The sequence below is a fragment of the Anomaloglossus baeobatrachus genome, chromosome 7 (assembly GCF_048569485.1).
Source record: "Anomaloglossus baeobatrachus isolate aAnoBae1 chromosome 7, aAnoBae1.hap1, whole genome shotgun sequence".
NCBI classification, from domain to species: Eukaryota; Metazoa; Chordata; class Amphibia; order Anura; family Aromobatidae; genus Anomaloglossus; species Anomaloglossus baeobatrachus.
In genome coordinates, this window is record NC_134359.1 from 237,568,791 (window position 1) to 237,582,279 (window position 13,489).

Sequence of the window (13,489 nt, forward strand, 5' to 3'; positions counted from 1 at the left end):
AATCTCCGGGTCCAGATGGCCTTCCCATAGAATTCTATAGTAAATATTGTGACGTATTGGCCCCGATTCTTTTAGAGGTTTTCTCACATTTTTCAGCCGGCGACTCTCTACCTGCCTCCTTATACGAAGCACATATAGTCGTGCTGAGGAAGGCGGGTAAAGACCCACTAGTCTGCGGTTCATACCGTCCTATATCCCTAGTTAACGTGGATTACAAGATTTTTACCAAAATACTGGCGTCCAGGCTTAATTCAGTCATATTGAGTATAGTTCACCCAGATCAAACCGGATTTATGCCTGGGAAAAACACCTCTATAAATATAAGACGGGTCCAGTCCATAGTGCAATATAGCACACTGGTCCAGGAGAACGAGTGGGCCTTGGCCTCGCTGGACGCGGCCGAGGCATTTGACTCGGTAGAATGGCCATTTTTTATTTGCCTGCCTCCAGAGATTCGCTTTTGGGCCTAAATTCAGTAACTGGATTCATATGTTGTATAGGTCCCCGACAGCCAGGATACTAGTCAATGGTGCTATGTCTACACCCTTCTCATTGAATCGGGGCACAAGACAGGGATGCCCTCTGTCTCCAGCATTGTTTGCACTAGTTATTGAAGCTTTGGCAATTAGAATCCGCTCTCATCCACAGATCACTGGAATCACTATAGCCGACCGAACAGATCAAATAGGATTGTATGCGGATGACATGGTTGTCTTCTTAGATCGAGTGCAAGAGACTCTACCGGTGGTTATAGACACTATAGATAAATTTAGGGAGTTTTCGGGACTACGCATCAACTGGGATAAGTCGGCTTTGATGCCATTAATGCATGGATCTGGAATTTCAATGGAGGGTAGGTCACCTTTGCAAGTGGTAACTAGCTTTAAATACTTGGGAATACACATACAGAAAGACTATACACTAGACCTGCCGACGAGTTTAACACCACTTCTGGAGCACGTTAAACTTAAATATAACTTGTAGAGTAAGCTACCCCTGTCAGTGGTTGGCAGAATAAATTTAATCAAAATGATATTACTTCCAAAGTTTAGCTATACACTACAACATAGTGCAGTGTCAGTACCCAAACCCAAATCCTTCTTCTCAATGTTGAACTCGCTTACTACCGCTTTCATATGGGGGAAATCCAGACCCAAACTTCGGTTATCCATTTTACAAAGATCCAAAAAACTGGGAGGGATGGCTTTACCGGAGTTCTTCCTCCACTACCTCGCGGGACAGCTTAGGGCACTAGAGACTTGGATGCCTGGATGTCAGCTGCCAAACTCTGAGAGTCACTTGCCACACGCGGGTGGGACTGATTGTTTAGTGGGTTTTCTGGAATCAGATGGACTGAGAACACCACAGCAATTACCCCTCTTCAGGTTGGCAAGATTAGCCTGGCGACAAGCCAAGAGGGTGGTACACTTCGAAGGGGTGGTGGCGGAACTCCCATTATGGGGGAATAGCCACTTCCATACTCTGGGAGATCACCCCTCGGCGCAATTCTGGGCCACTCACAGCGTCAATGCATTAGGTGATCTTTTTGTCCCGGGAACCACAACCTTCAAGTCCTTTGAACAAGTCCAGATTGAATATAATGTTTCAAGATCACAGTTTTTTAGATACCTGCAGATTCACACAGCGATTCAATCCCACATACAGAAAATTGGAGGGAGGAAATTGATATCATCACTTCCTATGATAGGTATTCTAAAATCACAAGGACCTCGAGGCTTCATCTCAGCTATATATACTTACCTGTTGTCGGTGGGGGTGGAGTCGGACCCCTTGCCAGCACAGGATAGATGGAAATCTCTAATTCCCTCTCTACAGGGAGAGGAATGGGAAGAGATATTGGAATCTCTGACTGCGGTATCCCCATCGGTTAATAAGTTGATTCAATTGATTCAATGCTACATTGTCCACCAGGCATACATTACTCCGACTCGATTATTTAGTATGGGCCGTTCTCATACATCGGAGTGCCCGAGGTGTCATCTCTCAGGGGCAAATTTCATACATATATTGGGACAGCTCCAAATCATATCTTCGTACTGGCGGGGATTGACATCTCTGCTGACATCGTTTGTGTCAATTCCTGTTTTGTGTGACCCTTTGATATGCCTGTTTTGGGTGGTGGAGGAAGAGTCCTGGTATCATTACATGACAATATTCCTCAGAGAGGCATTGTTTCTGGCTAGGAAATTAATAGCTCTGAGGGAGATTCGAATCCAACTGTGTGGTCCTCGGTTAAACTAGTCAATGCAACCATAGTCTATGAGCGGGTGGTATATTATAATAGGGGGTGCCCGGGAAAATTTAACAAAATCTGGGGTTTGTGGAATTCTTCTCCAGACACACTTGCGGAGGTTTGAGGGAGATTATGCGGATAATGGTGGTTCCCGTTCGATGTTGGGATATAAAACACTGTCCAATGGTATATTGAGATATAATAATGCAATGTGGCTGTTGTTGTTCTTTCTTTCTTCCTTTTTCTCTTCCTCTTTCTATCTTGTTTTCAAAATATGGTCATGCTGATAGTTAAAGGGAACCTGTCATCAGAAATTTCGCCCAAAAGCTAAAAGATTCCCCCTCTGCAGCTCCTGGGCTGCATTCTAGAAAGGTCCTTGTTATTATTGTGCCCCATGTGAGACCAAAATAAAGCCTTTATAAAGTTCTACCTTTTTGTATGCAGCTTCTGTAAATGTGTCACGGGGGCGGGCTCTCTGCCGTCCGTTATTCTGCCTCCTGGTCCTGTATGCCGCCCCCATCGCTCCTTTCCATATCTGATGCACCGCCCACTGCTCCAGCCATCCCCGCGCATGCCCAGTGCCAGTCTCACAGGACTGAGCAGTGTGACCGCTGGTGACGTGTGCGCAGGCAAGTGATTATGGACGGGACTGTGACTGTTATCAGCAAGTACCCGGCCATAATCTCTTGAGCGCGCAAACCTCTCCAGCATTCACACTGAGCTCAGTGTAGATGCTAGACTGTATGGGCTGCTTCCAGGGATGACGTCCCTTTGTCATGTGATAGTATTTCGAACACGCCCCTATCACATGACAAAGGGACGTCATCCCTGGAAGCAGCCCATACAGTCTAGCATCTACACTGAGCTCAGTGTGAATGCTGGAGAGGTTTGCGCGCTCAAGAGATTATGGGCGGGTACTTGCTGATAACAGTCACAGTCCCGTCCATAATCACTTGCCTGCGCACACGTCACCAGCGGTCACACTGCTCAGTCCTGTGAGACTGGCACTGGGCATGCGCGGGGATGGCTGGAGCAGTGGGCGGTGCATCAGATATGGAAAGGAGCGATGGGGGCGGCATACAGGACCAGGAGGCAGAATAACGGACGGCAGAGAGCCCGCCCCCGTGACGGATTTACAGAAGCTGCATACAAAAAGGTAGAACTTTATAAAGGCTTTATTTTGGTCTCACATGGGGCACAATAATAACAGGGACCTTCCTAGAATGCAGCCCAGGAGCTGCAGAGGGGGAATCTTTTAGCTTTTGGGCGAAATTTCTGATGACAGGTTCCCTTTAAAGCTGTTCTTATGCTCAATATAAAATTAGATATATATGCAAATGATAAGAAGTATGGATAATAACATTGTTCTCTCGAGTGCTAAAAGTTATTATGTACTTTATATGACGGTTCATTGTTATATTCAAATATTACTATCTATATACTGAGCTATTTTAATATGGCAAATGTCAGTTGTTCCATGTTTGAAATTGTTAATAAAACAAAGTTAAAAAAATATATTTAACAGGGAAATAGGTCTAAAGTTTTGAGGGGTGTCTGGAGTTTTGCCTGCTTTTGGGAGTGTGACAATTGCTGCCATGAGCATTTCTTTGGGGAAGGAGCCTGTGTCTATGGCATGTTGTAAAGTTTCTGATAAGGTGGGAGCCAATTGATCAACAAAAGTTTTGTAGTAAATGTTGGAGAAGACACCTGGTTTCAGTGCTTTATGTGATGGCTGTGACAGTTTTAGTTAGCTCTATTTTTGTTAGCGGGGCGCTTAGGGCCTCTAAATGCTCCTTAGATAAGGAGGGAAGCTTTAGTCCCGCCAGGAAAGATTCAACGTCACTGTTCAAGGAAGCCAGAGTGTCGAGTTTGCTTTGTAAACTGTATAGTGAAGAGTAATATTTCCTAAATTCATTCGCGATTCTCATTTGGTTGAAAGAGTTTGTTCATGAATCATGTTTGGCTATTATTTGGTGCATAAACCATGTGTAAATTACATTATTAATAGAAGCGAAAGGGTTGAAACTAAGGGGGGGGAGGGGGGGACTTGCAGGCTCCAGCAATGGCAAGGTGCCTTTAAAATGGTGTAGGATTTCAGCAACCTTTTTTCTTTTTTAAGTGTACCAAATGTCGTTCTTTGGGTTGAATCTGTCCCCTGTAGACTGCCCTTGTACGGAGAGGTCCCACTTCCGCAGGAGAATCTAGCAGTCTTCAAACGATGAGATGGCATGCCAGATATTCCAAAAGCTTACAAGAAGCTTCAGGGGGAATCCTCATCGGATTAAAACAGATTTTTCCCTCAGAGCTTATGTAATTGGAGAGAAGCGAAGTGTCACTGCAGAGACATCTACGAGAGCTGTACCTCACCCCTGGAGGAGAGTGCTGGATCCTTCAGCGAGATGCTGTGTACAGGTGACTGTCCCTTGCTGCTTGCTCTGGGAAGACAGAGGGCTGTGGCGCCATCTTTGCTTGCATTTTTGTCAAAGAACTTCAGTTTGCTTTGCTGCTTCTGGTGTCTCTTTCCTCGGGTCAGCATCGTGGGTGGTGTGCAACCTGCCGGGAACCTTTTCTCCTTGGTAGGCTTTATAGAAGTTGCTCTTTCAGGAGGCCAGCCACCAGAACACAATCAAAACTCGACCATCTTTCTCAGCTGCCAAGCCACGACCCCGATCAGAGATCTATAAAAGGTGAACACAAATCTCCGGTATGAAAACTGCCTCACAGTCAGACTTTTCTAGTTGTCCATAGCTACCAGAACAATCTTACTGTGAGACAATTCTCATAAATGAGGCCTCAGTTACTTGTGCACTGGTTGTTGAAAGCCGTTGCTATAGTTACAGATTTTAGAGTGAGTTATCAGTTTGCCCCACCTTAATGACTATATGGTTGCTGCCTCTTTAAGAGCGACTTTTTGGCGCTGTCGATTTAATTTTTTAAGACCCTTTGGGTAAAAAAATATGGTTTTGCCTTCAATACTATGGGTGCTGGGAAATCAGCTGTTCCATGTCAACATAGCGGCTCTTCCTCTTACGCTCTGCTTTGTTGACGAGGAGGGACTGCTGGTGTCATGCCATCTGGCAGCTGGCTAACACTGTTAGGCAGCTGAGAGACGGCTTTCAATGAGCAGTACCCCAGCAGTCATACCCCGTCAACAGAGCACAGCAGAAGAGAAGACGCTGCTCCTTTGAGGTGACATCAGTGGTAGCTGGCGTAACCAGTCATGCCAGTAATTCAGTGGCTTCCGCTGACTTTACCTCCACAGAGCAGTGTCTTCTCTTCCGCTCTGCTCTGTTGATAGAGCATGACTGCCGGTATCAGCTGGATCCCAGTTGAGAATAGAAATAGGCATAATAGGCAGGTAGGTAGCAATTACATGCCTGTTAGTTCTTAAGGCCACGTCTCACTAAGCGACATCGCTAGCAACATCGCTGCTGAGTCATGGTTTTTGTGACGCAATAGCGATCTTGCTAGCGATGTCGCTGTGTGTGACATCCAGCAACAACCTGGCCCCTGCTGTGAGGTCGCCAGTTGTTGCTGAATGTCCTGGACCATTTTTAGTTGTTGCTCTCCCGCTGTGAAGCACACATCGCTGTGTGTGACAGCGAGAGAGCAACAACTGAATGTGCAGGCAGCCAGCTTCTGACAGCCTGCGGTAAGCTGTAACCAAGGTAAATATCGGGTAACCAAGCGAAGGGCTTTGCTTGGTTACCCGATATTTACCTTGGTTACTAGCGTCTGCTGCTCTCAGGCTGTCAGTGCCGGCTCCCTGCACTCGTAGCCAGAGTACACATCGGGTAAATAAGCAAAGCGGATTGCTTATTAACCCAATGTGTACTCTGGCTACGAGTGCAGGGAGCCAGCGGTAAGCGGTGTGCGCTGGTAACCAAGGTAAATATCGGGTAACCAAGCGCTTGGTTACCCGATATTTACCTTAGTTACCAAGTGCAGCATCGCTTCTACGCGTCGCTGGTGGCTGGGGGCTGGTCACTGGTGAGAGCTGCCTGATTGACAGCTCACCAGCGACCATGTAGCGACGCTCCAGAGATCCCTGCCAGGTCAGATCGCTGGTGGAATCGCTGGAGCGTCGCTTAGTGTGACGGTACCTTTAGGCTCATAGTAAAAAACAAACAACAAATTATCCCAAATAACTCCTTTAAGTGTTTAATCAGCAAAGATCAAAGCTAGTTACAGCCATATGTGGGTCAGACTCTGAGCCCACATCACAATGACTTCAATAATAATAAATAATTTTAGTTACATATTCCGCAGCACTTTACAATAAGAGGGGCATGTACAGACAATAAAGACAATATAAAGTAACAGTTCAACAATTACAGGGAGAGTAAAGGTCCTGCTCACAAGCTTATACTGTATGTATAGTAAGTCAGAGCAAGAAAAACTATCCACATCCTTCCTTGGTCCAATAACATAACACACAGAAGCCAGATGTATGCCAACAGGACAAATAGATGGCCATACACACCGACTGGTCTATGTTAGCATAGCATGAAGCGTGTCCTTTTTGTCTCTTTGACTACCTCAATGTATTAACGCAACAAAAATTCATATTATATTGTTCTCAGCTGAGCGCTGCTGGTGATCCTGTGCTTGGAGTGGGGTCAGCCATGATCTGCTGCGCTGGATTATCAGCGTTCAATGTGCTGTCCCTCCAGAGATGCTGTAAAACGTGCACGCGTGTAAACAGGGACTGACACTCTAGAGCTCAACAGTACACAGACATTCAGAACCGCAGGATAGAGGAAGACCCAACGTACTGTGTAATACATGACAAGGTCAGACTTATGCACTGGGAGCAAACCCATAGAATGAAAGGAAGTACAAAGAAAAGCACGAGACAAAGTTTATTTCAACATTAGATAAATATAAAGTTATTAATTATACAAGCAATAACATTAATCTTCTACAGTAATTGTTCCTCTGTCATGCTGTACAGAAATAAAAAAAAAACATTAAGCAAATCAAGACCTTCTATCAATGCTTATGTGCAAATATTTCAAGTGAGACAATGACTATGACACTAACAATTCATAAAACAAATACAGCCCCCGAAGGGTTGTCTTACATCACTTATTGCCACAAGATACCCAAAAGTCTAGAACCCACACACCCCCGACCCGTTCTGGCTGTTGTCTGAGTGCAGTGAAAGATGAGGTGGCTGAGCCTACTGCGCTTCTATCTTTGCTATTCTGAATATAGCAGAGAGCACTTGGGCAACAATATTCATAACTCATAGCGGTGGATAAAGAGAGCTGCCCATGCCCATCCACCTCTCCTTTTCTTGTCAATCATCATTCAAAAAGGAAGACCCCTAATTCTGGAGATTGGTGTAAATCCAAGCTATTCCAACGTTTAAGGGACACCTTTATCCGGCTCCACTCACCTCTCCATTAAGATCACTGTCATGATGATTGTGTACACAACGCGACAGGTATCAGGACGTGACGTTATCGGTTCCACTTCTCTCACAAGCTGAGTGAAGCTGGAATACCTCTTTAGCGTCAGATAAATCAATTTTGGAACGACCAGACATTTGATAACCATGATGGCCTCATGACTCTCACCGGACAAGAGACATTGGGTATTAAAAGGGTCAGGCAGTTGGATTTGAACATGTACAGTCCTTTTGTGGCCAGGCAAAATGTATAGGCTAGGTTGAGCTTGGATGTGTATGGGGATTTCAGGAAAAGGAGTCATTACCCAAACAAACATTCAGGTTTTACCAACAGATATGAAGATTTCCATAGCAGGGGAGGAAAGATTTAATCAACGTGCAATCATAGCAAAAATCTGTTTAAACTACATTAGTACATGTCCGCTAATGTCCAATTAGAAACAGACTTGACCAGTGTGATACACAGCACCCATGACAAAGTCTTCTGTGCAGGACCACCAGATCACAGACCACAACTATGGCTTATTACTAGATTACAGAGAAGGCAAATTGCACAAAAATTAGGAGCATGTACCCATCTACTCTATAGGTATTTAGCAATGAAAGCTGGACACTTATGTACAGATATGGTTATACCGGTAAGAGTTTGGCCCATACCTAGCATTACACAACACACAGTGTTATATAGGACAATCTAGCATCAGACAAGATGCACTGCGAATTTAAAGGGAACGCGAATCAAAATAAATAAGAGACCGTGATAATCGCACTCCACACACGTGGGTCTGCCTTCACTGTATATAAGGAAGGCCATTATAATACACATTACTGCACGGTGTGCAAGAAGTGCAGTATACACGCTCTATACCAGGATCAGGAGTTTGCGGCTGTGAAAATATAACTCCAGCAAGGCTTGAAAGATGCAGAGCATGCTGAGAGTTGTAGTTTCACAACAGCTGGAGTGACGCGTGTTGACGACTCCGGCGAGTCAATGATGTTATGTAGCCTCTCTACCAGACTGTGGCTGTCTCTCCGTGACTGGCAGGCCTCTTATGGGCTCACATTTCATTTCTATATATTCATACCAAACACTAACACTTGGCAATTACACCAGCAGTGGTATCCAGGACATAAGAACAGCTTTGGAAACCCCTTAAGACCAACGGGTCACTTTAGAACAAAAATAAAAGGAACTTCCTTCAACTAGGACTGTCCATAAATAACCCATGCCAGCCTTCCCGGCTACCGCATGGCTTGTGCCACCTTCTGCCACAAGCATATTAGTGCCTGAAGAGGGACCTGCTCCAGAAGAGCTTCTGAGTTTACATGGCTGATGAACTCAGAACGGCCGCTGAAGAAACTTGTAAGCTGGTGGCGAACCTACACTACTTGGACTCTTCAGGTAAGGGTCAAAGGAGCCCGGTGTCTCAACCATGCCATCATTCTGAGGAGTGTTGCCTTGGAGGAAATCATCTTCATCATCTGGGGTGGCACTAGGCTGCTGTAAGAGATAGTTCAAAGTTAAATTTCAAGTTTACATGCAATTTATAATCATTCAATTACTAATAACCACAGTGATCATGTAGTGCAATATAATCTGCACAGGTAATGATATAGGTAGACATATCTAGGACGCTTCATTGGAGGACACAGGAACCATGGGGGTAAACTGCTGTCAACAGAAGGCCGACATTAAGAAATACTTTAAGGAAAAAAGTTGCTACACTTGCCGGTGTGCACAAAACTACTCAGTTTAGTCTAGTATCATGTAGAAGGCAAACACGGGAGCTCCATACCTGCCTGCCTAATGGTTTTTATTAATCGGCCTTTCCCTAGAAGATTAGGGAAACAGATAGAAATTCATCTTTCTATAATCCTGAAACAAGGCAGATTTCACAGTCTAATCGAGCAGGCGTTACCCTCTCAGCTCAGGATGGCAGGACCCCTTACGGAAAGGGTCGGCATCCATGTACTTGTGGTCTTTTGCTTTTTATCACCTGCTCCAACGAAGTGTGGCCCGTTGCACGGCGTGCAGAACAAGTTAACGACCTGGAACATGGAACCAAAGCCTCTTAAGGACAGAGAAATAAAGTTCCGTCCCACATCCTGTCGCATTGCCTGGCTCCCTTGCCTTGTTGTCCCCCACAACTAGTATGGTTCGGTCTGACTACTGGGGTGCCTTTGTTGAATTTCATTTGCATCATTTCTACATTTTTTCTGCAGCGTTCCACCACCTGGCACAGTGATCCTTTAGTCTTATATCATTCCCAATCCTTCACAATGCCACTCAGTTCCCTTCCAGAGATACTTAAATTTAGTTCCCAGTTTCATATGTAGCATGGCAGCGCTCGAGGACACGACACTGGTTTTTCTGACTAATCAGGCTCGTGTGTTAACTCTTATGCGTCAGAAGGTGCACGCCTCTTCCTCTCCTCTCGGATGTCAGCACCTCTGTTCACATGCTGCTCCTCAGTACAAGCAGCTCCTGCATTTGCTCAACAGCGGCACATCCAGAACATCAGACGCCTCAGCCTGAGCCCTAGACAGAAACCAATCCGGAACATTGCAATTTGCCTTTTAGCCATCTGGACTTTGGCCTCTACTACTCTTTTAGACAGATTAGGTCGTCTACTTCAGTGGACTAATACTCAGTACCCCTACAGCGCTCCCCTCCACTGGCTTTGGGTTTTTTCACCCTCTGTCCCTTGTCATGTCCTCCCCAAAAAAGGACCACATGCGCAAGTCAGCCCAGCCTCCACTGGTCACCTACACTGCCTGTACATCATTTACATACAAGTTTCCCCTCAGGCCATCCTGTCGTGCCCTGCGATGCTTGCTCTTGCTTGACTTCACCTCAGGAGCCCACCTATGGGGGAAGATGGGAACCCCTCCTTGGTAGCTGTTTTTTTTCCCAAGCCATCTCTTCCCTGCTCCAATCAGGCATCATTGTTCCAGTTCCCGTACATGAACATTCCAAGGGGTTTTAGTCACACTATTTTGTTGATCACAAGAAGGACGGTTAGGTCGGCCCATTCTGAAAACTGAAGCTGTTGAACAAGTGGGTACAACCACACCACTTCAAGAGGTTTTCTCTTTGCCTGGTCGTAGCTGCCATGTAACCCATGGGATTCATGTGTTCATTTGACATCCAAGACGTCTAGCACCGCATTGCTTTCTTTCCAGCTCACTACAGGTTTTCTTTGTTTTGCAGTCCATGCATCTCAGAATTGATCTCCACTGCATGTGGACCATTGAGCATTTATCCAATCTCGATTGTCCATATACCCGGTGTAGACAACTGGGTAGCAGACTTTCTACGCTGTGAGGGACTCACTGCGGGAGAGTGGACTCCGCGCACCGATATCTTCGATCATATCTGTCGACTGTGGGGCATTTCAGATATGGATGTGATGACATCCAGAGAGAACAACAAAAAACAGTTTGATAAGCTTTCACAGTTCCAAAAAATGACATCTAACGGCTGCTATGGGTCCACATGGAAGCGAATTACAAAAAAAAATAAAAAATAAAATAAAATTGCATTTTGGCTTATGCAGATTTTTCTAAAATGAAATTCCATCTTTATGCGCTCATCCCTAGTGGCTGATGATGTGAATTTATATGGATGACATATAAAGTTGTCAGCAACGTGCTCATCTCTTGTATTGTAGAAAGTGCTATTTGCGGTTGTTGAATAGCAGTGGTATAGATTAAAATAAAGGTCATGAAAAATTGAAACTATATTTCACCACATCAAAGTGACAATTACTGGCACAAAGTGACCTATACCTTCACTGGAGATCGAGGCCCTTTTAGTTCCTCAGCGTTACAGTCTTCCCAAGGCTGATAAATTGGATCAATTGAGATCTTACACCTAAAAAAGAAGAATCGTTACTGAAACATGGAACAGAGGGATCAAGTTTTATAAACCTGTCTATAATGGTAACCAAGGGAGCAAAATCTACTATTGAGAAGGTGGGTTCACCGGTGGTCCCCAATACAAAAAACCCTAAAGGGACACAGTGATAAAGTGTCCAGATTGGTGGACAGCTGTCATGATCCAGGCCGTGTTTTCCCTGCTGTGGTTACACCCAGCTCTGGCCTGCTCATGTCAGGGGTTAACTTCCCTTGCCTCGTTCTGGATCCCAGGACGCTATATATTGCCTCTCTACCTATAGCTCAGTGCCAGAGATATTTCTGCCTTGCAGCTTGTATACTGGCTCTGGTGAGTGTTCCCGATCTGTCATGCCTCCCTGCTACTGTGTCCTGACTTGTACCCTCCCCCATTCATCTGCCTGTCCCAGTCCCTGACTTCCCGCTCCTGTCTGTTGTTTGTGTTTCCCTCTGCATACCTCATCTCCTGGCTTCCAACTCGGTTCTGTTTTCTGACTTTGATATTGATCCTCCCTTTGCAGTGACTTGACTTTACTGGTTAGACCCTGACTGTTTGACTACTCTATTGCCCCCTGGTGGTTCACCTGTTAACTGCCTGCTGAAGTTACTGTGCTGTACTTCAGCTGCCTTTCAGTTACAGTGTTTCTTTGTCTCTCCTTCACTACTCTGCTGCCACCTAGTGAGGATTACGCTGTACTACGTCTTACTAGTCTTTGTACAGTGTGACAACAGCTTTCCCTATGACTTTGTATACTCAATGGCTGCCAGCATTTCAATAATCAGATAACTTAATAGAAATTAAATCTAGTTGTGTGTATGGACACAGATGGATTACAAGAAATGCGGGCAGGTCTTTGTGTCTCTACTCCTGCCTTCCTAGCTGTCAGTGTACATGTGTAACACAGATGGGCTTCATTTTAATGCAGATGAGCAAAAAAGGGAATTTTGTTTACTTACCGTAAATTCCTTTTCTTCTAGCTCCTATTGGGAGACCCAGACAATTGGGTGTATAGCTTCTGCCTCCGGAGGCCACACAAAGTATTACACTTTTAAAAAAGTGTAACCCCTCCCCTCTGCCTATACACCCTCCCGTGGACCACGGGCTCCTCAGTTTTGGTGCAAAAGCAGGAAGGAGAAAACTTATAAATTAGTCTAGGGTGAATTCAATCCGAAGGATGTTCGGAGAACTGAAGACCATGAACCATAAGAACAAATCAACATCAACAACATGTGTACACAAAAGAACAACCAGCCCGAAGGGCACAGAGGTTGGTGCTGGGTCTCCCAATAGGAGCTAGAAGAAAAGGAATTTACGGTAAGTAAACAAAATTCCCTTTTTCTTTGTCGCTCCATTGGGAGACCCAGACAATTGGGACGTCCAAGAGCAGTCCCTGGGTGGGTAAAAGAATACCTCAATAAAGAGAGCCGAAAACGGCCCCCTCTTACAGGTGGGCAACCGCCGCCTGTAGGACTCGCCTACCTAGACTGGCGTCTGCCGAAGCATAGGTATGCACTTGATAGTGCTTAGTGAAAGTGTGCAGACTAGACCACATAGCTGCCTGACACACCTGCTGAGCTGTCGCCCGGTGCCGCAAAGCCCAGGACGCACCTACGGCTCTGGTAGAATGGGCTTTCAACCATGAAGGAAGTGGAAGCCCAGAAGTACGGTAGGCCTCGAGAATCGGTTCCTTGATCCACCGAGCCAAGGTTGTCTTGGAGGCCTGAGAGCCCTTACGCTAGCCAGCGACAAGGACAAAGAGCGCGTCTGAACGGCGCAGGGGCGCCGTGCGAGACACGTAGAACCGGAGTGCTCTCACTAGATCCAAAGAGTGCAAATCCTTTTCACACTGGTGAATTGGATTAGGGCAAAAGGAAGGTAAGGAGATGAAGGGAATTTTGTTTACTTACCGTAAATTCCTTTTCTTCTA

At 45.5% G+C, this 13,489-nt stretch overlaps 1 protein-coding gene across 2 annotated transcripts in view; it reads right to left on the reverse strand.

The window, feature by feature from the left end:
- Positions 1-6,407: 6,407 nt before the first annotated feature.
- RRN3 (RNA polymerase I transcription factor RRN3) overlaps positions 6,408-13,489 on the reverse strand; it is a 127,210-nt gene continuing 120,128 nt past the window's right edge. For both annotated transcript variants that reach the window (XM_075317978.1, XM_075317977.1), the window contains exons 17-18: positions 11,457-11,541; positions 6,408-9,168 (exon numbers count right to left, since the gene is read on the reverse strand). In XM_075317978.1, coding sequence (XP_075174093.1) covers positions 9,007-9,168; positions 11,457-11,541 — 247 coding nt within the window. In that variant the 3' untranslated portion in view covers positions 6,408-9,006. The remainder of the gene's footprint in view (positions 9,169-11,456; positions 11,542-13,489) is intronic.